General features: G+C 42.8%; 1 protein-coding gene across 1 annotated transcript in view; it reads left to right on the forward strand.

The window, feature by feature from the left end:
* The window catches only part of CUNH14orf37 (chromosome unknown C14orf37 homolog), a 101673-nt gene that overhangs the window by 36430 nt on the left and 37805 nt on the right, over positions 1–27438 (forward strand). Inside the window, exon 5 of the mRNA XM_006099582.3 lies at positions 4201–4458. Coding sequence (XP_006099644.1) covers positions 4201–4458 — 258 coding nt within the window. The remainder of the gene's footprint in view (positions 1–4200; positions 4459–27438) is intronic.

Genomic DNA, 27438 nt, shown 5'->3' on the forward strand with positions numbered 1-27438 from the left:
TCCCCAAATGAGCTCTTTTAGCAAAGCTTGCCACTGGTTAAATCTCTCTGCTGACTCCACCCCTCCACCCATGCCTGCACGCAGGCAGCTGAATGTGGCTGCAGAAAACCACACAACCATCTTCACTGCCTCACTTTACATTTAAACTGTCTCATCTTAGGGGGGCCCGAGGGCTGCCTGGTAGTCCGACCACCTATCCCAGGAGAATCTACTCACGCATTTTTCAAGATGACTATTTCACACTTTTCTCCTCTCGCCTCAAATCACCAACATTTCTCTGTCCCTTTCCAGCTGTTTTATTTGACTGAGAAAATACAAGCAATATGAGGGTCACTTTCACACACTCCCCTCACCAGACCTGCCCAGCTGCCCGCTGCGCCGCTGCGGTGGAGGCACCTGGAGCGGCCGTGCACTGGCCCCCACCCCCTCGAAGTAACAGCAAAGCGGCCGCCAGCCTTATGGACAGGCCACTGTGTGCGGGGCTTAGTTGTAAATACCTTGCATGTCAACTGATGCCATCCTTACTGCAGCCCTGTGGGGTCGGAATCCGTTTTACAGGCGAGGCAGCTGAGGCACCAACATTCAGTCACCTTTCAAAATGACACAGGAAGTGTGCGTGGCTCCAGTTCACGTGTGTGACCGCCCTCTCTCTGATGCCTCACCCCTCAGGACATTCCTGTCTCTTCTGTCTCCTGCACCATCAGCCCCCTCTCTACCAGATCTTCCCCATCAACTTACATTCACATTCTAAGAGCTCTTATCTTAAGCTCCGACCCTTGACCTCATGTCTCCCTTCAGCGGCCCCTTCGTATCCCTCTCCTTTTCAAATTTCTTGTAAGAGTTATATTTGCTGTATCTACTAACTTTTTTCTAATATCCTTTTCAAATCCAGTCCTCCTTTTGTCCCTACGATTGCACGGAAACAACTTTTGTCAAGGTCACGAATGACCTCCACAATGTCAAAGGCAGAGGTACTGTCAAAGCCAGATGGACATTCTCATGTCTTACTCGGCCTCTCAGGTGTTTTATTCATTTGGCTTCCCTGACACCACTCTCTCTTGGTTTTCCTCCCGCCCAGCAGTCACTTCTCTGTCTCCTTTGCTGGATCGCCCTCTGCTGGCCAACTTCTAAATGTTCGATAATCCAATGACCCCATTTTCCTCTATCAACTTCCCTGCCTCCCAACACTCACTCTCTTGGTGATCTCAGCCAGTCTTAAGGCTTTAAATATTATTTATTAATTGGCGACTCCTAGATTTTAATTTCTAGCTTTGATCTTTCCTGGGCTTCCAATACTTCCACTTGGGTGTCATAAGAATAGCCATCACACAGTTATTGTCTCAAATAAAATTCTTTTTTTAAAAAAACCATGTTTTTATTGATTCCAGAGAGGAAGGGAGAGGACGAGATAGAAACATCAATGATGAGAGAGAATCAATCATTGATCGGCTGTCTCCTGCACATCCCATACCCATGCCAAGCCCACAACCGATGCCCTGACCGGAATCAAACCAGGAATGGAACATTGGTCAATGCTCAACCACTGAGCCACACTGGCCGGGCTCAAATAAAATTCTTGATTTTGCTCCTTATCCTTTAGTCCCTATTTTTGGTAAAGTGGGATCTTCCTGCCACATTCCACATTGTCATCATCAGCAGGGCTCTACCTTCAAATTGCATCCCCGATCAGACCCCTCTCCCCACATCCAGGACTACACCCTTGTCCAGAGCACCATCCCTTATCCCCCGGGGTTTGGAATAGCCTCCTAGTGGGTCTCCTGCTTTGTCTCTTGCTCTGACAGCCTGTTCTCCACCCTGCAGCCAGAGTCATTCATTATAAACACATGTCAGACCTGGCCCCTGCCTCCCCCGCCCCCCTCATTTCCTAGATGCTCTCTGTCCCTTCCTGCCCCCCACCCCAGCCCAATCTTAGCCATTCTCTGGATACAAGCACACATCTGCCTCAAGGCTTTTGCCCTTGCTGTTCCCTCTGCTTCCTGCGGCTGGGGATGCGCTTCCTTAATTGACCTAAATTAAACAAGAGAATTCATTATTTTGGTATGATTTCTGTTTAGACTTTCCCTTATCAGAAAAGCTTTCCCTGATCTCCCATCAAAACTAGAGCACCTGGCCTTTTCTATCTTTTTGCCAGTTTCAGTCGGGGTGTAATTTATGTCCTCTGTCTGTTTGCGGTATGTCCCTTTGGGCGTCAGATTGGCTCCACGAAGGCAGAGACATTCTTGCTCTATGCCTAGTGCCTGGAACTAGGTGCTTGATAAATACGTGTTGAATTTTTGAAACAGTGGCAGGCCTGTTTTCTCTATAATTGTTACAAGAAATTTGAAAAGGAGAGGAACACTGGGGGGCCATGGAAGGGAGATATGAGGTCAAGGGTAGGTGCTTAAGATAGGATCTGTTAGAATTTGCTTGTAGGTTGATGGGGAAGGTCTGGTTGAAGTGGGGGAGGGAGACTGATGGTGCAGGAGAGAGAGGAGATAGCTGCTGGAGGAATGTCCTGAGGGGTAAGGCATCAGAGAGAGAGAGCGGTTATAGGATAGGAATGAAAAATATTAGATGCAAAGTTTTTTAAAAGTAAAAAAAAACAAACCAAATCAAACCCTGTAAATGATGGATGAGAAGGGACCTGTGTGGGGAAAACTGCCTGGAAGCAGCAGCGAGTCTCGGCATTCCTCGGTGGTTCCAGGGGTCCATCCATGGTGAGCATGGGGCCCACAGTATTCCTAGAACATTAAAGTTGGTGAAACAAAATGAAATGGAGATCTTATGTTCCCTAAACCTACCCCATTTGAAGCACTGAAAATGACAAATCGTGAATGTAACTCTTATGATAGTAGCGAAAACGATTTTCAACCATGTTGCTTTTCTGGGTGTCCTTAATCAATATCCCATCTCCCAATTCCTTCTGGGTTGGACTGGAACATTGAGGTAATGGTTTCCATTTTGAGGGTCACTCCTCCGTAAAGAGAACAGTTTCAGGAGTGGATCTAGGTACCTCTCACTTAACATGATTGTGAGTTCTGCTCACTGATGCAGAAGGAGAATGAAAAGACAATTGTGCCAAAATAAAGACAATTGTGCCAAAATAATGAATTCTCTTGTTTAGTATCTACAATAATAAAAGCATAATATGCTAATTAGACCGGACAGCCAGACAACCTTCTGGACGAAGCCGGGGCTGTGAGGGCCAAGGCAGCCACCGCGGCTGCAAGGGCCGAGCTCCTTGTTATCAGGAGTTGTGAGGAGATAAAGGGATTGGGACGCTCCTTTTAAATTCTGTTAGCATTTTAGTGTGCTTTCCGAAGGATAAATCTTTAATGACCTCCAGAAAACAGGAAGAGGTTGTTTCCTACCCTAGTAAATATAAATATAACTAATAAAACTTCATGTTACCCGAACTTTGACTACAAATAAACATGATGCATAATCATTATCTGACAAAACTGTGATTTAAGAAGTTTAAAATGTAGGTGAATGATGGGCACACATCAGTAGATGAGTGGATAGAAAAGCTGTGGTACATTTATTCAATGGCATACCACTCAGTTGTAAAAAGAGGGAAATCTTACTTTTGCAACAACATGGATGGATCTGGAGAGTATTATGCTAAGTGAAATAAACCAGTCAGAGAAAGACAGATACCATATGATTTCACTTATATGTGGAATCTAATAAACAAAATATACTAACGAACAAAATAGAAAGAGACTCATAGATACAGAGAACAGATTGACAGTTGTCAGAGAGGAGGTGAGTTGGGGGGCTGAGTGAAAAAAGTGATGAGATTAAGCCAAAAAACACACAAAACCATCATAAACACAGACAACAGTATGGTGATTCCCAGAGGGAAAGAGGAGTAGGGGATGTAAAAGAGGGTAAAAGCGGGGATAGATGGTGATGGACGGAGACTTGACTTTGGGTGGTGAACACACAATACAGTATACAGGTGATGCATTATAGACTTATGTGCTTGAAACCTATATAGTGTTAGTAAAAATGTTACCCCAATAAATTCAATAAAGCAATTTTAAAAAATGATGGGCACAAAATTCCACAAAACTCACATTGCTCAACTTGGCTATACAGTTCGTGTTCACAGGCCAAGCAGGCTTATTTTGTAGCGTTTGGGTCATTTAAAAGATTCATTCGCAGTCACTTTATCATTAATTTCTCTTTGTCCAGAGGGAGAAGAAGATGAGGATGAAGAGGATGAGGAGGAGGAGGATGAAGAAGAGGAAGACGAGGAGGAGGATGAAGAGGATAAAGATGCAGACTCCCTGGATGAAAGCTTGGGTGGTGACACTGAGCTGCGTGGGTTCACTCTCCCTGGCGTCACCTCCCAGGAGCCTGACTTCGAGCAGGAAAGCAGGGACCTTCTGGAGGGCGTCACCTACCAGGTGCCAGATGCCCTCGAGTGGGAGCAGCAGAATCAGGGCCTGGGTAAGAGTCCGGGGTGTTTCCCTCTCCCTGCTCCCTCCCCTCCTTTTACTTTTCTAAGGACATTGATTAGGGAGCAAAGTGAACTTTCTGTTTACGTTGATGGGCGGTTCATTTGGGGGAAAGTGGTAGGTTTTTTTCTTCAACATGTTTATAAATTTATTTAATGCTCTTAAATAACCAGGCTAACACAGTCCACCTGCTCACCGAGAGCATGGTTCCCTGATCTTTGGAAGGAATTCCATCTTTCCTTCCCAGCTGGAGGACAGCTCTGGGCTTCGGGAGGACTTCCAAATGGGGAGGAAGTGTGTGTAACCAGTACACTTAACTAGCAGTGTGAATGGTCTGGAGTCAGAGAACGATATAGTCAGTCACCCTTTGTCCTTGTAGAATATACTCCCGAGGCGAAATTCTAGTCCAATGACTTTTCTGTCCACTCTTGTGGTGGCGTTCCATGGTCAGACACAGTATCATTTTAGCAGTCAGTGTCTGAACCAACAACCCCTTGCTTACTCTCCCTTGTGTGTGGCTGTGGCCGCATTTTATGTGAGAGACCCTGTGGGTGCAGGCTGACCCCCACTTGGCACTCCCTTCCCTGTCAGCAGGGAAGCTCTGCTGTCTGTCTTCTCTTGTTTGTTTTTTTGAAGAGACACTATTAAGGTTTGGGTGACTCCTTGAGGCCTCACTCTCTTGACCTGAGGCAAAGAGACTTCTCCAAAGAAATTCCCTTTGTCCTAGCAGCCAGTTCCATTGACCGTCTTCACTGTCGCATGGGGTTAGGTTTAAGAGTCATGTAACTACTTGTGGGGGATTTCATTGAAAAAGTGGATGTTGGTCAGGGATGTTACTCTGGATATCATACTAGTGTGTCTTGATGCCTGGTTGAAACTTCTAATTTAGAATCCTATTGCTTCTTATTTCTTAAAGATTGTTCTTTTCACCTCCCATGAAAACTCTTTGTTAGATCAGTGGTGAGAAAGGGTGAGTGCCTTCAAATGAGTATGGAATGGGGAAGTCCCAGTGTCTGTTTATCGCAGGATTGGGCAGCTTAAAATAAGCTCTTTTTTTTTTTTTAAAGCTCAAACTGGAATTGGTAAAACCTTTAAAGGTTTGTAATCTCAGAAGCAACCCTTTTCATAATCGCTAGAACTAAAGAAACATGCACGAGGGTGTTTAAAGTCATCTTTTCGCCTTTATAGAAGTCTGTGATGAGCCGTCTTTTAGATTTGGTTGATTACTTTTTCTAACAAACCTAATTGAGCACCTACTGTGTTCCTGGAACTTTGCATGGCATTTGGAACAACAGAGAAAAACAAGGCAGTGCCTTTTCTTGATTAGAGCAGAGCCATTTCATAAAGGTTTCAATGCAGGGAGGGTTTCTATAGGAAAAGTAGGTTATAAGAGGGCAGAGCAGAAATGTAGAAGGGGGTTATTTATATTAGCTGGGAGTGAGCAGAGCTGTCACTTGCAGGCTGGGTAGATAAGAGAGAGCGTGCAGGGGAAGGAGGCCAACGAAAGAGTATGCACAAAGGCATTGGAGGGTTGGAAGAGCATGGTGCATACACACGGGTTGACAAAGACATTTGTTTTATATGAGACGTTTTCATATTATAATAAGTTACCGTTTTCCTAAACGTGTCTTACCTTTTTCTATCACTTCTTTTCCTGACAAATTCATTTTGTCCACATGTTTTTAGTACTGTTTCTAGGAACCAAAACAAGGAGCAAATCTTTCAAGCTGTTTTTTTTCCCCGTTGTGGGAAAACTGTTTGAGTAGTGTCTGGGACTGAAATTTTACTAGCTCATTAACTTTTCCTTGGAGTGTCAGGAGTATCTCCTCATAACTCAAAACCAGTAAAAACTTCTGGATCAATATTAATTGATACAATATCCTAAATTCTCTCAGATTAGATGAAATAAAGGAAAGCCTCCCTACTTGTGATGAATTTTGTGGTAGGCTCCCCAAAGATGTCTGTGTCCTAGTCCTTGGACTCCGTGACTATGTGACCTTACCTGGCAGAAAGAACTATACTGATGTGATTAAATGAAGGGCCTTGAGATGGGGATGTTTTCCTGGATGATCTGGGTGGGCCCAGTATATCGTAAGTGTCCTTAGAAGGGGGAGGTAGGAGGGTCAGAGTCAGAGAAGGAGATGTGATGACTGGAAGAGGTCAGAGTGATGTGGCCAGGAGCCAAGGAATGCTGGCTGCCTCCAGAAGCTGGAAAAGGCAAGGGATGGATTCTCCCCTTGAGCCTCCAGCAGGAACACAACCCTGCTGACACCTTGATTTCAGCCCCTCAAGACCTATTTCAGGTTTTGACCTGCAGAACTCTAAGGTAATGAATTTGTTGTCTTGAGCCACTAAGTTTGTGGTAATTTGTTTCAGTAGAAATTAGAAACTGATAGAGATTCAATGAGTATTTCATAAGCAGCATCATTTTAGAAAGTAGAGTTGCATGACAGCTGTAGTCAGAGTGTGAACATAGTAAAATTCAATAGTTTTTCCTAAATGAATCATTAAAAATGCAAGCATCGAGACCCTTTAGAAAGTAAACCTATTTAGTATAACAACACTTTAATTGGCCAGCGTCTTCATTCCTATTTTTAAGTGTTTTTAAAATAGATTTTCATATTTTATTTTACAATATGAATGGTGTTCTAAAGCAAGTGCTAAAAACCCCCATAAACGTTGAAAAATGAACAGATTGAAGTGGGTAGCTGGCATTGGCTAAAAATAATGCAAAGTCTTTGAGTAGATTATAGGCTCATTTCCTGAGAAAAGTAGAAAACTTGAATGACTTTCTAAGGTGATTCAGTAGATCCATGGCTTCAAATACTCACTGTCACAGACACATTGCCTCTAAAGCTTCGGAAAGAGAGAGCTCAGTTTTTGATTGTGGAATGAACTGTCTCGTCAAGATAGAGAGAATCAGGAGAGAAAGTTCCATGTTAGAGGTGAGGTGGATGGATTGATTGGTAACATGCTAGTATCTTATAGGAAGCTCTTTATTCACATGTGCAGAATCAATTTCTTTTCTGATCTAATAAGTTCATTTTCAAATGTATTGACGAGAGCCTGTACAAAGAGCAGATGCTTGACTGACACCACTTCTTATCCTGTTATATGATAATCACACAATTATCCTTTCTTTTTAGAGAGGGAGAGAAGAAAGGAGAGGAAGAGGGAGAGAGAGAGAGAGAAACATGGATCGGTTGCCTTCAGTATGCACCCTGACCAGGGATTGAACCTGCACCTGGGTATGTGCCCGGACCAGGAATCGAACCTGAGACACTTCGGTGCAGACCTTATAGAAACCGAGCTCTTGATTGTGAGAAGTCAGACTCTTGCCACTAAAACGTGTCAGCTCTTTTCTTTTCTTCTCCTTGACCTCCTTCTTATTCTTTTAAACCACTATGTAGCTAAGACTGAACACTTAAATATAGTGCAACATGGGCTGTGGCAGGAAAAAAAAAGAAAAAGGAGAAAAAAAAGACAAAAAAGATGCTCAGCAAAAAGATAGTGGGAAGTGTGAGATTTCAAAGAACTCTTCATTGCAACAAAGGCCATTTTGATGTATAACATATTAAGCTATGGAAGCTGCCGGGCTAACGTAATTGAATGTGAGTATAGAGGAGAGTGGGGAATGGAACCTTAATCCAGTGTAACCAGCACAAAATGAGTGGTAGATTGGCCAAAGCCTCCAGACCAGTGGTTCTCAGTCTTGGTGGCACATCGGAGAGCTATAAAAATGCTGATGCCTGGGTTCTACCTAGAGGACAGCTGTCCTGGACCGAATCCACTGGCTGTTCCCTTGGGGTGAGGCAGCTTCTGTTAATGCAGAGGGGGTGGAGAAAAAGAATTTTAAGAAGTGTTTATATCTTCTATGAATGGAATCCCTATTAGCAAAGATTTACATTGCTTTTCATGATCTATTGTTTATTGGATTAGTGTGTCTTAAATTTATTTTTTAGCTTTTTTTTTTGCAGTCACACAGAGATAAAATTTAAATTTAATATTCATGCTTTAGTTTTCCCAGAAAGCCCACAGTCACATTACATACTCCTAAATCTGGTCATGGAGGTTGGTACCAAGACCCCTGCATCTGGGATGACTGAGCATCTCCTGGGATGAGTGGGCATCTTGCTAATTACCTGGGTGGGGTTCCTTCCCCTCCTGAGGTGGTCCCCAGGGTTTCTGGATTTGAGAGTGATACCATGCACTCTTTCTTTGGAAAGAACTGAATTATTTTTTTCCTAGATGTGAAGAGCAGAAGACTTGGGTGCAGACATCCTTTTTCATACAGGCAAGACCCTCTGGTACCAGAGTTTAAAGTAGAGGTTGTGGCCCCTGCCTCTCCCTGCCTCATGAGGATGAGTGCATAAGGGAAATTAGGTCTGCAGAGGAGGATGCTTTCCAAGTCCAAGATATGATCTCCTCACAGATCTTTCCATTGGAGCTGTTGCTGCTTGCAGATTAGTAGTAGTTGGGGACTTCTGGGGGAGAAAAATCTGCCCATATGCCTGTGGTGAATACTTTTGTCCTGTTATTTTGTCCTTATTTTTGTCAGAAGCCTTAAATCCTCTTTCTAGCATGAGGTAGGCTATAAATAGGTTCCATACATAAAAATGAATAGACTTCCTTCCTGCTGCCCATTTCCAACTGTGCTCGCAGGTGTGTCCTGAGGACCACAAATACAGACATTTATATGAACCAAAAAATCCAAACGAGAGCTGGCCATGCCTAAAGAAATTCAGGTGCTGGACTAAAAACACTTTAATGTACTCTGTTTCTTTCTTTCTTTTTTTTGCTTAATCCCTTCACCTTTTTCACCAAGACCTCCCAACCCCCCTCCCCTCTGACAGCTGTCAGCCCACTCTCTATCCATGAATCTGTCCCTATTTTGCTTGTTAGTTCATTTTGTTCATTAGATTTCACATATAAGTGAGATCATATGGTACTTGTCTTTCTCTGACTGACTTCTTTCACTTAGCGTAATACTCTCTAAGCCCATCCATGCTGTCACAAAAGGTAAGATTTCCTTATTTTTTATGGCCTTGTAGATCACAGCTTTTTTACTCACTCATCTACTGACTGGCACTTGGGCTGTTTCCAGATCTTGCCTATCATTATAATAAAAGGCTAATATGCAAATGGTCATGATGCTGTGACTCTGTGACGTCTTAAGGACCCATCAGCAGACACCTAAGGCTGCATGGCGCTGGGCCGGGGGACCTGATGTCACGCCTCCTGCCCCAGTGCTGGGGGACCTGAGGCCATGCTCCCCTGAGGCTGTGCCCCCCGCCCTGGCACCGGGGCCGTGGGACCTGAGGCTGTGCCCCCAGCCCAGGCGCTGGGGCTGGGGGACCTGAGGCCATGCCCCTCTGAGGCCGCGTCCCCTGCCCTGGCGCCGGATGTAAGGCTGCGTCCCCCTGAGGCCGCATCCCCCACCTGGTGGGGCTTGACGGGGGTGGGGCCAGTCGGGTCTTGGTGTCGTCCAATAGGGGTGGGGACAGCCAGACACTTCTATTATAGAGAAAGGGCAAATAGCAATATTAAAATATGTCCTCTATTTAATTTCCTTTTAATGTGCACGAATTTCGTGCACCAGGCCACTAGTCTATATAATAAAAGCCTAAGCGACTGTTATGGCAGAATGACCAGAATGACTGGTCACTGTGGTGCGCACTGACCACCAGGTGGCAGACGCTCAACACAGGAGCTGCCCCCTGGTGGTCAGTGCGCTCCCACAGGGGGAGTACCACTCAGCCAGAAGCCAGGCTCACAGCTGGCGAGCGCAGTGGCGGTGGCACGAGCCTCTCTCGCCTCCGCGGCAGCGCTAAGGAGCAGTGAGCCAAGTGGTAAGGAGCAGTGAGCAGGTGGGCGGTAAGGAGCAAGGGGTCCTGGACTGTGAGAGGTTGCAGGCTGGGCTTAGGGACCCCCCCCCCCCCTCCAGTGCATGAATTTCATGCACCGGGACTCTAGTTATAAATAATGCTGCAGTGAACATAAGGGTGCATATATTCTTTTGAATTAGTGTTTCAGGTTTCTTCTGTTTTTGCCTTTCATTTTGATGTTCATGACATCGCTGATGAACAGTTCTGTATGTTGGCTACAGTCACACTTTCGTGTTCCTTTAACATAGGAAATGTTAGCTGTTTGGAAAGAGGAAAGGATTGATGGCCTGGAGAATTTTGTGGGTTGTGCTAAATTGTATTAAAGGCTGACACATACTTATTTTCCACAGCTCTTTGTTGGACTTTTGTACCAAAATTCTCAGGCAGACAGAACTGAAGCTTCCGAAATTCATTAATTTCAAGAGTCATAGGCAGAATTCAAGTCATATCCTCCCTCCCTCCCTCCCTCTCCCCTACCTCCATACATACACACACACACCATTTACTTTTGCCCAAGTCAGCTGTAGAACACTGCAAATTTCCTTTTTCTTTTTGTCAGTTTTTTTTTTTTGAGAAAATGAGAGAGAAGTCAACTTGTAAGTCTTAAACGCTAATGAGGGAAATCCATAAAATAGTAGAGAGTGTGTCTGCAGCATAGCGGCAGCCACACTTTTGTATGATTTTGTATGTCCAGAGCATACAGCCAACTCCCTTCTGCACAAAGCCTCCTTGGGCTGTTCCTGTGTTGAGGGAGGGGAAATCAGCCTTGGGTGTTAAAATAAAACTCTGCACCAGCTGGGTCCCCCCAGGACTGAAGCAGTGGATTCTGTGTGATTGACAAGAACTGCTAACCTCTCCAGCTGGCCCCAGGAAGCCAAAGGATTTGAAATTCTAAGGACAGGTAGTGAAAAGCAAAAATACAATGCAGCAAAAGTGAAGGAGGGATTAAATGTTAAAACAAGGAATCAGAGATTTAGATCAGGTAACTGGGATTGGACAATTCTTGGATAGGAAGCATTTCTTAAAACGTATTTGTCTCTTTTATACACATACCCCTGATTAATTGGTGGCTTAATAGAGATGAGGCCTTTGGTAGCTTTTATTAAAGAATAAAACAGCCACAGCATCACTTAGAGGCAAGTGAGAAGTTTATTCATCCTGATTCTCTCTGCCACTGGTTCATTGCTTCCCCTAATCAGAGAATTGTATCTCACTTTTGGCTGAAGCAAAATTGTAACTATAATATAGCATTTTAAGTGCTTTAGAGTCCTGGTTTGAAAAATATTTTCTCTTTTCATGTCTTCAATGCCATGTAGCAGATCCTAGGTATTGGGTCCTTGTATTAAAGATTCCCTAAAAATAAACTTGAACTTGTTGATCAGGAACATCCTTATGGAAACCTAAACCCAGATATCTCAGCTCCAAGTGATTCATTTTTATTTCTTTTAATGATCTGTATGAGATAATGGACCTAATGCTTTTCAGAAGCTGGCGCCCTTATCGGTATTTTCATAATTAGGTTATGTTGAATTAGGGAATTGGAAAAAAAAATCTCATTTCTTTCACTAGGAATGAATTTCTTATGTGAAAATTCAGCAGTCACTTTTCCTTTGGAGAGCTAGAAAAGGAGTCATGGAACTAAGCCAGGAAATAATCTCTTTGTCAGCTACAGTTAATAAAAACATTAATAAGGAACATTACATCTGAGGAGAGTGCTGTGAACCAATTTCTTTGTAATCAGAATGCACTCATAGGCTCAGTTGGGAGATTATTATCATGTGAAAACATCTAGCAGGCTCTCTGAGAGTTAAACCAGAAGAAATGCTGTGAGAACTGGGAAATTTTTCATAAAGGAAGAAACTAAAATTGTCCTCTTTGAAAATAAAGATGATGTTAAAAAGCTTCTAATTATGTTAAAACAAAACTGAGAAAGTAGTGTCCTTACCTTTTGATTTGAAAGTAGATGATGCTAAATTCAGGTTACTTAATTTGCTTACTTAATTAAGTTTCTGAAACTGTTAAGAATCTGGAACATTTGGAGTCTCCCAAATTTTATTTGTCTTTCTTAATCTGGATCAAAGAAAGAACGCAGTAAACTTCTGCATTTCAGAAACAAGAGTAATTAAGTGACTGTTCCCTTTCTCCAACTGAGACCACAGAAGAAGATGCTAAAGCCTCAGTGCTAAGCTGAGTGAGCAGGTGAAGTTGCAGTCAGCCAGGGAACATGATCATTGCATTTCAGCATTTGAGAATTAATAGCCACAGGGTTCTGCTTTTCTAACTCAGAACATCCCGCTTTTCTGTTGGACAGAAAGATTCTTTCACGGAACCTGGCACCAAATAATAGATAATATGGTCAACAAGGGGTCCTGGTTTCAATTCATGTGAAGCATCTTCAAAATAAACGTGATAAACATACCCATCCTCAAGACCCAGGGAAGGAACTTAAAACGGAGGAGTGCTCACAGCTCAGGGGATTTTCATTTACACTTCCGTCTCTAAGTTTTCCTGCGGGGTCGAAATCTTTCTGAAAAGATGGGGTTTGAATTTCAAGCTGTTTCTCTTGAAAGGAGACAGCAACTGTTTGGAACAGGATGGGTTTGATGGCTCCTTGGGGATAAATACCCCAAGTAATGTTGGTGACTTCCAGCTGCCTCAAGTGTGATGTGAAGTCAGCCGTAGGCACTGGGTGAACTCCCACCTGCTTTGTGTATCACAGGCCTGATAAACTATTGCACATCCTGCAGGACCAAGGCCCCGGCTTCCGAGCCTGCTGTGTGGAAGCAGATGGGTGATGGAGGTCGAGCTCTCAGAGTTAAGTGGAGGTTGTTGCCAGGTAGGCCTTGCTATTTAAGGCTGAGCCCTAGAAACCACAGAGAGATATAAAGGCAACTCATGTACTTAGCCCATTGATCAGAAGGAGGTGGGGGCACACCCTGGGGAAATCATGATGCAGGGAAGTTTGTCTTCAGTGGAATCTTTCCTTCCTCCTCCCTGGTCACCATCCTCATCCTCCTCACTTTGCTCTCTTCCTTGGAGCATGAGTGGCACCCACCCTGGTTTCCAAGTAGGCTTCAGTCTTCTCTTTTTTTTTTTTTTTAAATATATTTTATTGATTTTTTACAGAGAGGAAGGGAGAGAGATAGAGAGTCAGAAACATCGAAGAGAGAGAAACATCGATCAGCTGCCTCCTGCACACCCCCCACTGGGGATGTGCCCGCAACCAAGGTACACGCCCTTGACCGGAATCGAACCTGGGACCCTTCAGTCCGCAGGCCGACGCTCCATCCACTGAGCCAAACCGGTTTCGGCTCAGTCTTCTCTTAATCCCTCTCCCTCTATCAGTTCACTCTTTCTTGAAGACCTTGGTTTAAAGGTTTCTTGAAGGACCATAAATAACTCATAGTTGCGAAAAGATAAATTTTCAAAGAAGATAGCATCATGATTCTCAGATACAAAATGAATGTGTGTCAGAGATGTTTAAACACTCACTAATTATAAAGGAACCAGGCAGATGCCACCACTAGTTCAAAAGAGAGATCAAAGGATCACACATTTCCCTGGAGTCAAGGCCTGTTCAAGTGAATTTACAAATGGATGCAGGACTCACTTTTTTTCAAGGGTGAAGGCTCTCCTTCCACTGGGCAGTCAGTTTGCTTGTCTAGAGAAGAATCTACAATGTTACCTACAATGTAAAGCGTTGTAAAATAGTCTAAAGGTGGTACAGAGCCCTGATAGAATCAGGTAATTATAGCACACCATTAAAAGGATATCCAGTCATCTCATTCTTATCCCAAAAATGTTTTCTTATACATTAATGTAAGAATACCTAGGAACCCTAATTTGTTTGAACGCATTTATATTGTGAAAGAATATTTGTTTACTAAAAGAACCAAGTGGATAAGTGGACTGTATCTGTCAGGGAAGGTCAGTTGCTGTAACAAACAACTCCAGTGTCAGAGGCTTAACACAGTCGACTTATACTTGCCCTCCTCTTAGTTCCCACTGTCACTCAGTTACACTTCCTCCAGGTGTTTCTACCATCTTCGTGGGCCTAAGCCAGTGGTTGGCAAACCGCGGCTCGCGAGCCACATGCGGCTCTTTGGCCCCTTGAGTGTGGCTCTTCCACAAAATACCACGTGCGGGTGTGCACGTACAGTGCGATTGAAACTTCGTGGCCCATGCGTAGAAGTCAGTTTTCGGAAAGGAGATAGACGAAACAAGTATACAAGACGAGTGTGGATGTGGGAGAGTTGGAAGGGGTCGACCTCAGCGAACGTATCTCAGTCAGATTGAGGATGTTTTTAGCAAAGGCCAGCTTAGGAGTACCCTAATTAAGTTAATAACAATGTACCTACCTATATAGTTTAAGTTTAAAAAATTTGGCTCTCAAAAGAAATTTCAATCATTGTACTGTTGATATTTGGCTCTGTTGATGAATGAGTTTGCCAACCACTGGCCTAAGCAACTTCACTGGATCCTCTGCATCCAGCCAGAAGGCAGGGGAAACAGAGAACTTAGGGAAGGCTGCTCGGAACTCCTCAGCCTGGAATGGACTCATTTTCCTTGCACTCAGATTCCATTGGTGAGAACTAGTCACAAGACCCCATCTGGGTGGAGGTGGGACAGGTGGTGGTAAATTCAGTTTAGCTGCAACAAAACCAGCTTGGAGAGCACTTTGCATTTTCAGGGGTCTGCTTCCAGGGGTGCACTTACCTTAAGAAGGCAAGTCCCAGAAAACGGTTTGCTGCTTATAAATCACTGCTAGATCATTAGTGAGGAGCAGAACACAGTGTCTGCTCTCCGGGAGCATGAGTCATGGGGAGAAAAAAATCTATAATGTGAGTCAGATGCTGTGGGAAAAAAAAAGCTCTGAAAGTACCAAAGGTGAAATAATAATTTCAGCCACGGGGAACTATGGAAAGCATTGGAGACAACACGCAGGATGGCAGTGGAGAGCCTAGAATCTGGAGTCAGGAAATCCAAGCCTTCGCTTTACCACCATTGACCCTGGGTGAACTTTTATCTTCTCTGAGCCTCAGTTTTCCTAACCGTAAACAGGGCGTAATAACTCTTAGTTCACAGGGTTGTTGTAACATTGCACGAGCAGATATATATGTACAAAGTGAAGCAGAAGCTCATTTCTATGAGACCTTAAAGGTTAGGTTGATTTCACCAGGCCGAGAAGGGCGAGGGGCCTGGTACAAAAGGCCCCTAGAGTCTGTTCCTTTCCTCAGTATGTCCTTAGGGAGCTTTGTTCACACATTGGGAGTTCCCAGTAAGACTGTATTTGAGAAAAGGGAATCCACTGCCACAATTCAATTTGAAAATTCAGATGTTCTTGAGAGCATAATAGTTGAACTATTTAAAAATCTGACAAGGATTTCTAGCAGCCTTTGCTGATTCATTCTTTTCACCATGACCCAGCAATTGTCTGCATAACACACAATTAGCTGTTAGGTTTAACCAGTGTAGTGGGAGATTTAAAGTGATCGCCTTAGAGACAGCATACATGATTGACTAGAGTTTTTTACTTTTCAGAAATTACTTCTTCAAGCTATTGATGAGGTTTCTGTGTCTTTTCTACATTTTTGCCTTTAAGGTTTCTCCTCCCCTCCCCCCACATTAATTATTTGTTTTAATGTTCAGAACATGTAGGATGATTATAGAATTCTGTTAAGAAAGAAAATATAACATGGATACCTTCAGGATATTTAGTATAAAGGCAGTAGCCTTAAGCTATGAACTTGAATATTGAATGTTTTGTTCTACTTGGTAGCCTCGTAGCAAGCTCATATTCAACTTCTTTGCATGAGTGTCGTAATAATTGTATACAGATGAACACAATCCTTAGGAAAAGGTGCTTCTTGAAGATTAACATGGATAGGAATCCTCTGGAAAGTCTGATAAAATGTGGGTTCTAACTCAGTAGGTCTGGGGTGGGGCATTTGCAGCAATTGGACAAAGTTTGCAGGAGGTGCTGATGCTACCAGTCTGTAGACCACACTGTGGGGGGCAAGGGGCCAGTGGACACACTTTTTATCTCTGAAATTGAGGAAGCCTCACTTGGGAGATTAAAGGGTCCAAAAGGTGGTTTTTAAAAAGGAAATTTTAGTGACTGCTTTTATTAAAGCTGCGGTTGGTTGGCCCTCCCAATCCTCCATTAAAGACAGAATTCGTTAGACCCTAGACTAGCTAGTTTTGGTCCTGTTAACAATTTTTATTTATGTTACTAGAGGCCCGGTGCACGAAATTCGTGCACTGGGAGGGGGGTCCCCTGAGCCTGGCCTGTGCTCTCTTGCAGTCCAGAAGCCCTTGGGGGATATCTGGCTGCTGGCTTAGGCCCGCAGTCGGACGTCTTTAGCGCTGCCATGGAGGTGGGAGAGGCTCCCGCCACCGCTGCTATGCTCACCAGCCACAAGCCTGGCTTCTGGCTGAGCGGTGCTCCCCCAATGGGAGTGCACTGACCACCAGGGGGCAGCTCCTGTGTTGCGCATCTGCCCCTGGTGGTCAGTGCACGTCATAGTGACTGGACGGTCTGCCGTTTGGTCAATTTGCATATTAGCCTTTTATTATATAAAATATTATTATTTTTTTTTTAATTCTTAATGATAGTGACAAGGGCATTTCATCCGTCTCTGTCTTCATGTCTGCAAAAGTAAAACTGGCTGTTCCCAGCTGCAGAGAAGCAATGGGGATGAACTACGCCCCTCTTGACTACTGTGTAATCTTACTGCTAAATCTTCTTACCATGAACCCAGCTTCTCAGACTGATCATTCCCATGATTATTACTTTTGCTTATAAGAATAAATTGAAGATCAAGTTCATATATCCATCCAGTAAGTGACAGAGCCAAGAATTAAACCCACGTCTATTTGGTTGTAAAGATGCCCCTCTTAACATGTACATCAACCCAAGTTTCTCTCGCAGTCCTGTGAGCTTTTCCAGTGCCATGCTGGAGCCAGCTTGTACTGAATTGCAAAAGCCGATTGTTAAAGTTCCAGGAATTTTTATAAGCCAATTGTTAGATATAGCCATTAAAAAATCAAATTATATAAACTTAACATTAAATGAATTATTTGAAAAAAATGCAGATAAACATACTGAAAACTTTTCACTTCCCCATTATTTTACTTCTGTCTGTGCTCTTGAGTTTGTTTGCATTGCCTGTATCTGTATGGGGGAAATAACACCATATAATGGACGCTGCTGGGCATCTTTCCCATCTGCATTCTGTGATGGCATATTGGTAGCTTGAAATTGGCTGTGTATACCATAGGAATGGGTGAACGCTGCCAATCAGGGCTTGGTTTATTGTTTCGTTGGTTGTCTAGACTTACAGTGATGGAGAAAATGTTAATAATGCAGATTAAACTTTTAAAAAAGTGTTTGTGTCTAGTGCCAAAGTCAAGAGCGGCTTCAGTTTAATAAATATAATTCGTATAGGAATGAGTAGAGCTGGTTGTTAAGCATTTACCAGTATATCACCACCATCCGTACTTGTTGGGGCCTCTAGAACTGAAGAACATTTGCAGCTATGCTATATGGAGTTCTCCCAAAGCATATGGCTTCTAAGCCCAAGTTGAAAAGTAAGTCTGTCTAAAAGTAGATTGAAGCTTTGGAAAGATGATTGTTTTTCCTAATGAAATCAACAAATCTATTCTTTCTCAGATCACACAAGGAAGTGAAGGGAAGTGACAGTACTTGCTTTAAAACTCAAGGCAGTGAGCATGAATGTGCACACACCGGGGTGGGCTTCTGTCAACAGAACAGCCTGCCGAGGAGACAGCAGCGAGGGGTGGGTGGTATTCGACTTTTTACTTTATTTCAGGCAATAAACATAGTCCTGTGTAAAATTTGAAATTTTGTAGGCATTTGGGTGTACCAGCTTGGGATATGTTCATCTGTGATCACAAGCAGCGCTGCCTCTCGTATTGTTTAGCTTCTTATAGCCTAACCAGCAGATTGGCTTCAGCGATGAGCTAACACAGAGTGACTTCTTACATGAACAAGGGGCACTAGAAAAATAAGAGCAGATTATTTTTGCAAAATGGCATAAGGATGCTTCGTTATATATACTCTTCTAAGTCTTCTCCCTCCTCTCCCCCCATTCATTTAGTTTGGAGCTGCCACATTTTATGGGGCAAATTCCTAAAGAGGTGAGAATTTCTCAAAGCCAAATATAGACATAGAGGTGGTATTCAGATGAAGAGTAGCTATGGTAGTGATGCATTTCCTCTAGCGAGGCGTTTACTATGCCGCAGTCATGCCTTCTCATTCGGCAGGGCTCCCATGAGGAGCATTGTAGCCAGGAGTTGCCAGTGAGGGCTCTGTCCCTAATGTGCTGTGGGACATATTAATGAAACATGCAGTCAAGTTTTCTCTGTGAAATAGAGATAATGGTCTCTGAGACTTATTATACAGGTTGACAGGATGACTCCTGAATGCCCTGGAGTGTAGTCTTTGGTGCCACCTGCAATCAGCAAGTGAAAAGATGGGTCTTTCTCCAGCTCAGCAGTAGATGTCGCTGCAGTCAACTAAAACCCAGGAAAGCTCTGGCCAAACATTCCATTAGTGCAGCGGTTCTCAACCTGTGGGTCGAGACCCCTTTGGGGGTTGAACGACCATCGGAAAACACATATTCGTAATGAGAAATAAATATTTCACAATATATAATTACATATTGTTTTTGTGATTAATCACTATGCTTTGATTATGTTCAATTTGTAACAATGAAAATACATCCTGCATATCAGATATTTACATTACAATTCATAACAGTAGCAAAATTACAGTTATGAAGTAGCAACAAAAATAATTTTATGGTTGGGGGTCACCACAACATGAGGAACTGTATTAAAGGATTGCGGCATTAGGAAGGTTGAGAACCACTGCATTAGAGGAAAAAGGAACATAGTAGCTATGAAACTTAACAGAGCACCTAGCTTTCTTCCCCACCCCAAACTCAAACCCTTTACATTGCCCTAACCGGTTTGGCTCAGTGGATAGAGCGTCGGCCTGCGGACTCAAGGGTCCCAGGTTCGATTCCGGTCAAGGGCATGTACCTTGGTTGCAGGCACAACCCTGGTGGGGAGTGTGCAGGGGGCAGCTGATCGATGTTTCTCTCTCATCTCATCGATGTTTCTAACTCTCTATCCTTCTCCCTTTCTCTCTGTAAAAAATCAATAAAATATGTTTAAAACAAAACAAACAAACAAAAAAAGCCCCTTTACATTATGCTACTATTTATTATTTTCAGTAACCTATGTTATTATATGGACAAGTCTCTTTCAGAAAAAAAAAAGGTTCATTCAACAAATCATTCCATTCCATCTTTCATTCATTTAGTCGTTTGTTCATTCAAGAAATACTTATTGGGCACTTACTAAGTGTGAGGCACTTGCCAGGCTCTGGGCTTACAATGATGAACAGTACAGATAGTCTGGCATTATGGAGCTTCCTGTCTGGTCAGAAAGACAGGATATTAAAAATATAATAGCAAAAATGAAGTAATTATAGTACAGAGAGGTTAGTGTAATTGTAGGGCATGTGCTAGATGAAATAGAAGCAGATGATCAGGGTACCTGGTTGAGTGGAGGGGTCAGGGATGAGATAAATGGTGCTTCAGCCCAGCTGGCATGGCTCAGCGGTTGAGTGTCGACCTATTAACCGGGAGGTCATGGTTTGATTCCCGGGCAGGGCATATCCCCAGGTTGCCTGCCCGATCCCCAGCAGGGGGCATGCAGGAGGCAGCCGATCAGTGATTCTCATCATTGATGTTTCTCTCTCCTTTTCCCTTCTTCTCAGAAATCAATAAAAATATTAAAAAATATTGCCGGGGTTCTTGTCCCAGCATCAAGAAGGGTTCAGGAATCTGGAGAAGGGGCTGTGCGTAGATAAGAGTTCAGAGACAAAATATAATTTTGAAAGGCATTGGGGGTCAGAGGAGCTTAGCTAAAGGAGCTAAGTTCTAAGGCCTTAAGTCTAAGGTCTTAGGTTCTCTCTGTCCCCAGGACCCCATGCTTTTTATCAACACAACTTGTCCTGAGGCAAGGCAGAGATATACACTTCAAAGGGTCAGGGTTTAGTACAGAGTCCATTGTCAGAATGGGGGAATTAGCCTACGGCTGTTCAGGTGTTTGGCCAGTAGGAGGCAATAACATGTAGATTAAGATGCCCTTTTAGCTATCTGGCAGCCAAGCAATTTAATGTATCCTGTTCAGGTTTGTGGAAATGCCTTTAGCCATTCCCAGATGCAGGGTGAGTCCCCAAGTTTCATCAACCTTTTGATGAAACTCTTGAAATTATGACATGCTGGAATTGGTCTCCGGCAAAATATATTTTTAAAAACTATTTCAGAAGGTGCCCATATCATGTGCCAAGTCATAAATGAGGAAGCCAGCGTTCGGATCCCTTCACTCTATTTAAGATTCTCACAGGTTCCTGCTGGGGTTCAATTTACCTCCTTTGTCATTAGCACCATTTAAAAGAGTATTTCCCTTCCTAATTTTACTTAGACAATTTGAAAGATCTAAGAAGTTAACCATAATTGATATTGCCATCATTACTTTTCACTCGAGATATTGAAAACTGCCTTCGTGTCTTTTATATGTCAGGTACTTTAACAATTGCTCTGGAATAGTTTATTAGTGGATACTGTATGGAAGATAAAACTGAATGGTGAAGCAGTCTGTCTTTTCTTACTTCTACTTTCACTCCTCACTGGGGTTTTGGATTAAACGAGAAGCTTCATATTCCCTCAGGATGTTGAAGTCAGCCTAAAGCACAAGAGGGACGCACTTAGGCGACAGGCACGTTGCCTGGCTGGAGGGAAGGACTGGCTATGCATTAGGTCACAGACATTATAAGCAGATAATAAGGAATGAAATATTGATAAGGAACTCGAAGTTATTCTGTTCGATATTTGCTGTATCTCCTGCGACTCATGAATTGCATTTGGAAACCCTAAATTCAATTTATTAAGAGTCCCAAATATTGATTTTTGGATGAGTAAAAACAAGTTAGTAAATCTGAATGCCTCCTTTTAGGAGACTTAAAATTGTATTGCAGAGACAGCAGAAATGTCTTCTGATGAATCAGTAGCAAATTTTTTTTTTGCCTCCTTTTCAGTTAAGAAATTACAAAACTAAGTTGTTTTTTTTTAAAACTTAACTCTGGGATCTGTACGCATCTTTATTTATTTCATTCAAAAATATTTATTTCTCACATTATAAAAATCATGGCTTCAAGTCTAGTATGACTGTCTATTGATCTTTCCAAATATTTCCCTTAGAAAAAAGAAAATAAGTGTTCCAGTATACCAGGTTATGAAACAAATTGCCAGGAGCTGGACATTCAGAATAATGAAAGGGATAGTTGTATACAATTTCTTTTAATTTGCATACAGGGCCCATCTTCCATTTCCATGCTCAGGAAGTTAAAGTGTTTGATACTGTCCTTATATCTTAAATTGTGAAAGAAAACATCGTAATATCATGGGAGGAGCCCTGGGGAAACTTCTAATACTGCTCTGGCTTTGCTTCTAATGTGTGGTGTGTCTTGGGTAACTCTCCTAATTGCTCTGAGCCTTAGTTTTTTCATATATGTGAAGGGGCCTTGCACGGATCTGAGGTCACTATGTATTTTACTCTGTGCTCACTTCCAGCCTCTTTCTTTCTTTCTTTCTTTCTTTCTTTCTTTCTTTCTTTCTTTCTTTCTTTCTTTCTTTCTTTCTTTCTTTCTTTCCTTTCTTTCCTTTCTTTTCTTTCTTTTCTTTTCCTTCCTTCCTTCCTTCCTTCCTTCCTTCCTTCCTTCCTTCCTTCCTTCCTTCCTTTCTTCTTTCTTTCTTTCTTTCTTTTTTTTCTCAAAAGAAGAGATGACCCAGCCCCTGTCCAAGTCTAAACCTTTCACTGGTAATCTGGATCCTATCAACCTCTTCTTCTTCTTCGAGCAAGTAGGGCTACCGAGCCATTGGGAATATTCACTTGTCTAAGTTAGAAATCTGGCTGTGGTCTCTAATTCTTTTCTGTTTCACTCAGTTCCCACATCCAGGCAGAAGCAAAGTCCCATTCATTCTCTCCTAAGTGACTGTGGAGTTCATCCTTCCTTGCCATCCCGTCTTCCTTAGGCCAGACTATTGCGGGAGCCTCTGTACCGATTTCCTTTCTTGCAGTCTCTTCCACTTTCAGTCCATTCCCTACTGTTCTCAGTGATACCTTTCTAAAGCACACTCTGATTACGTCTGTTGAGCAGCAGCAACCCCACTGAACAAATGCAGGGTGTCCCCAAAAATGTATACACACTTTGAATCATTATATATTTCCATGGGTTAAATCTGAAAAGGAAGAAACATCAATTGAGCTATCAGCTGTTAAGTATGTATACATATTTTTGGGACATCCTGCGTTGATATTGTGCGAGGGTGCTATGCCAGGTTCTGAGAGAGAATCAATTTGTATAAGACAGCACAGTGCCATTTAAATCCAAGCCTTGTTGTGTTGGCTGCCTCATTTACCTATGGATAAAATGAGTTTCCTCTGCATGGCATTTGAGGCTGTGCACATTTGGGCCTCAACTCTGCCTTCCTGAAACATCTTCTATCTCTTCTCTCTTTTTTTTTAAAATATATTTTATTGATTTTTTATAGAGAGGAAGGGAGAGAGATAGAGAGTTAGAAACATCGATGAGAGAGAAACATCGATCAGCTGCCTCCTGCACATCTCCTACTGGGGATGTGCCCGAAACCCAGGTACATGCCCTTGACCGGAATCGAACCTGGGACCTTTCAGTCCGCAGGCCGACGCTCTATCCACTGAGCCAAACCGGTTTCGGCTCTCTTCTCTTGCTGTGTGTGTACTTCACATCCCTGCACACCGAACTCTTCTCAAACTGAGCATGCAATGTCCTTTCGTGTTTATGAGATTTTGCATGTCCAGGTTTCTCTGTCTGGAGTTTCCTTTCCCCGGTCTCCCCTGCCTGTCTTTAGAATGCCTATTCATTCTGCAATACCGGATGCAAACGTCATCTTACTTGGGAGAATTCTCCTGGTTGATTGCTTCCTTGTCTATACTTCTATAGCCCTTCGTGCATGTGTTACATTGTATTTAACATGTTAAGCGCCATGTCAATCACCGGTGACTGAAACGGAAAGGAAGACAAAACAGTCTTGGTGCTTAATGTGTTAATGTCTGTCTTCCTTATAAGATTGTGAGCTACTTGAAGGCAGGGAGTCATGCCTTATTGATCTTTGTATTCCCTGTAACCTCTCCTAGTTATAGCACCTTTTAGCGACTCAGTAAGTGGTTGTTGATGGACTAAATGAGTGAATTGTATGTGCATACATGAATGGATGGAAGTGGTTACTGCAGTATTTCCCAATGAAAATGTCAGTAACCGTGGAAAGAGGAAACTTGGAAGATACAATGCCTTGCTGATCTTCCAGGCAAGGCTTTGACATCTGCAGGTACATTCTGAGCTGATGGCCAGAGAATCTTTGATCTTTGATCTCTAAAGATCAAGTCCTCTTTAAGCTGTAAGAGTTGATAGCTTTATTTTGGCTATGCCACTTCAAATCCAAGAATTGGAGCACTTTCCTTGTAACACTTTTGCCTGCTGGATGAGTTGACAAGGGTGCTTTTGTTCAACTTGTCACTGGCTCTTAGTTCCCTGAAATTGACTTCTGTGTCCCTCTATGACAAATCATTAGGCTCATTCCCAAATGAATGGGTTGTCAGGGAGGCATCATTAAGGCTAGTGAAATATCTTAGTTTCAGCTGAGCAGGGCCAATATGATGCTATCTCCTCATGACAGGCATGGTGATGTGGTGTTCCGAGGAGCAAAGAACATCTTTCAAAACGACAACGTACCTCAAGTGTAGGCAATTACTCTAGTCAGAGAGTGGCAATCAATATGTAAAGCTTAAGGTGGGAACATTAATGCTTCCTTTAATGCAATAGCATCAGCAACTAATTTTTTTTGTGGGGGGGAGGGGAGGAGAGGAGAATGAACTAATAATCCACCACTTCATTTCCAAAGGTGATTTTTATAATCAATTTGCAGGTATATCCATTTTCAGGATGTGAAACATAAAAAGAACTAAAAGCTTTTACAAGGTCTTTTTTCGGTATCTGCCTGCCTTATATTCTTACTTCCTTTTAGTCCTCCAGCACTGTCACATCCGTTATTATCCTGACAAGAAAAATCATTCAGGCCACTTAAATGATATTTCAGTGACATACAGTCTGTTAGAGTTCAGAAAAAGCCAGCACTTTCCAAAAAGAAGTGTGATACTCTTTTAGTTATTATTTCTCTCTTTTTCAAAATTTATTTTTTCCATCCCCATTTATCCCCTCTAAGCCCTTTTCTACCTCCACCCCGACCCCCACCCTGACCCCCCACCCCCACAATCACCACACTGTGACCATGTCCATGAGTTCTCTCTCTTTTTTCTGTTTGGCTCAATCCCTCCACCAACCCTCCCCCCACTGTTCCTTTCCCCCTCCCCCAGCTGTCTGCCTGCTCTCTATCTATGAGTCTGTCTATATTTTGCTTGGCAGTTCAGTTTGTTCATTAAATTCCACATCTGAGTGAAATCATATGGTACTTGTCTTTCTCTGACTGGATTATTTCACTTAGTATAATGTTCTCCAGGTCCATTGATGCTATCGGCTAAGGGTAAACTTTTCTTCCTTTTTACGGCAGAGTAGTATTCCACTGTGTAAATGTACCACATCTCTTTTTTCTTGACTTGAAGAGAATTTGCAGTTTCTCTTGGGAGTTATTATTTCATGCATTTTCGTAAGGTCATTATTTTTACACATAATGACCCCTCACTGCTTGGTTGGCTAAAAGAAGTAAGGCAAGGGTTAATATTAGTTCACTTCCCCTGTTTTTGTTTGTTTATTGTGACTGTGTATTGTGACTGTGAAGCAAAAATTTTGGATGAAGTATATAAGCCTGGCACTATGCCCAGGAGCAGCTGGGTAGGCGCTGGCTCTGCCCTCCTCCAGGAATAATCCTTACTTAGAGCACACCACAGACTGGGAGGCCAGGGAATGGTGGGAACGTTGTGCAGCCACTTTCCTGGGGTTGCTTTTCCATGAGTGGTCAGAGCCCCTCTAGCTTGGTCTCCTCCACCTTCCTCCTCCTCATTCTCCCACTGAGACTCCAGCTTCATCCTACGTCTTGATTGGAAGTGTCATAATCAGAGACTTTGCATAATCATAGTTGTCCCAGGCCCACCTCATAGTAGACCCGCAATATGTTTTTTTAAAAAATTCTTTATTGTTTAAAGTATTATATATAGTATTACATATGTCTCCTTTTCCCCCATTGACCTCTCCCTGGCCACCCCCACCCCCCAGCACATGTCCTCACTCCCCTAGTGTTTGTGTCCATTGGTTATGCTTATATGCTTGCATACGAGTCCTTTGGTTGATCCTTAATAAGTTTTTATTGACTAAATGAAGTTGTCAGTGGGAAGTATCAACCTAGACAAGCAAACCTCTCTATTGCTATTGTGCTCCCTTCTAATTGCATAATGTTGGCGCCTGAGGCCAGAGGCCCTCTTGCTACGAGAAGATGGGAAGGCAAAAAGGAGGTGAAAGGAAAGGAACCCCTGACTGATCTTTATCATAGTGTTCTGGTAACCCACCTTTATTACATATATTTGCATTATAAACACTAAACGTGTTCATTATAGAAACTTTGAAGTTGCAGAAATGTAGAAGAGAGACTTACTCATGCTTCCACCCTCCAAAGACTGAGATTAACATCTTCACATACATTTTCTTTTTAAAAAAATATATACTTTATTGATTTTTTACCGAGAAGAAGGGAGAGGGATAGAGAGTTAGAAACATCAACATCAATGAGAGAGAAACATTGATCAGCTGCCTCCTGCACACTCCCTACTGGGGATGTGCCCACAACCAAGGTACATGCCCTTGACCGGAATCGAACCTGGGACCCTTGAGTCTGCAGGCCGACGCTCTATCCACTGAGCCAAACCAGTTAGGGCACATCTTCACATGTATTTTCATCTTGTTTCTTGTTTGGTGTGTTAATGTGGTTGTGGTCGTTCTACTTGTAATAGTGTCAATAATAAAAATAAAGCAAAAAAAAAAAAAAAGGAAAGGAAACCCTGTCCTGACACATTGCAAAAGTGTTTGAAGGAGATGGGAAAATTCACCCACAAACCCTCTACTCAGAGGAAACAAACGACCTATTACCTTCCAGACTTTTTTCTATGCATTTTTCCCATAGTCGGCATTATGGTTTTTCCATTTTATGTCACTGCATTCTAAGTTACGTTGTGGATTAGTCAAGTAAACTGTGTCCACTTAGACTAGTAGTAACTGTGTTTGCTTGTGATAGTATTTTCCTTTGATTCTAATAGCAGTGATTTTTCCATTTTAATGCTTCTATAATCATGCATGACTATTACAGTCAATGTGTATTTTTTTTTAAAAGTCTGAGCTTGTCTTAGCATCAAGGTCCAAACCCACACTCTTTTTTAAAAAAAAATATATTTTATTGATTTTTTTACAGAGAGGAGGGAAGAGAGATAGAGTGTTAGAAACATCGATGAGAGAGAAACATCGATCAGCTGCCTCCTACACACCACGCACTGGGGATGTGCCCACAACCAAGGTACATGCCCTTGACCGGAATCGAACCTGGGACCTTTCAGTCCGCAGGCCTACGCTCTATCTACTGAGCCAAACTGGTTAGGGCTCAATGTGTATTTTTAATGGCAGTGGTAAATTTTATGATCAGACCTCTTAGGGTCCATGAATATAGTATGTATATGGAAACAGCATGTAGTACAGTTACTTTTGATTTTTCCTCAAAGGAAAGTGACCAGATTGACTTTCCTTTATGGTTCAAAAGATATTTCTCTGAAACCTTTAAAGCAGCGGTTGGTGACCGCTGCTCCAAAGGTTTCCTTTAAACCAGTGGTCGCCAAACCTTTCGGACCTCACGACCACCCATGGTCCGCGGACCACCAATGATGACTGCTGCTCAGAGTTTCTAACAGCGTGGCAACTTCGGACTCACGGACCACCCGTGGTCATGGACCACTGG

The sequence above is a fragment of the Myotis lucifugus genome, unplaced genomic scaffold (genome assembly GCF_000147115.1).
Source record: "Myotis lucifugus unplaced genomic scaffold, Myoluc2.0 scaffold_278, whole genome shotgun sequence".
Taxonomy (NCBI): Eukaryota; Metazoa; Chordata; class Mammalia; order Chiroptera; family Vespertilionidae; genus Myotis; species Myotis lucifugus.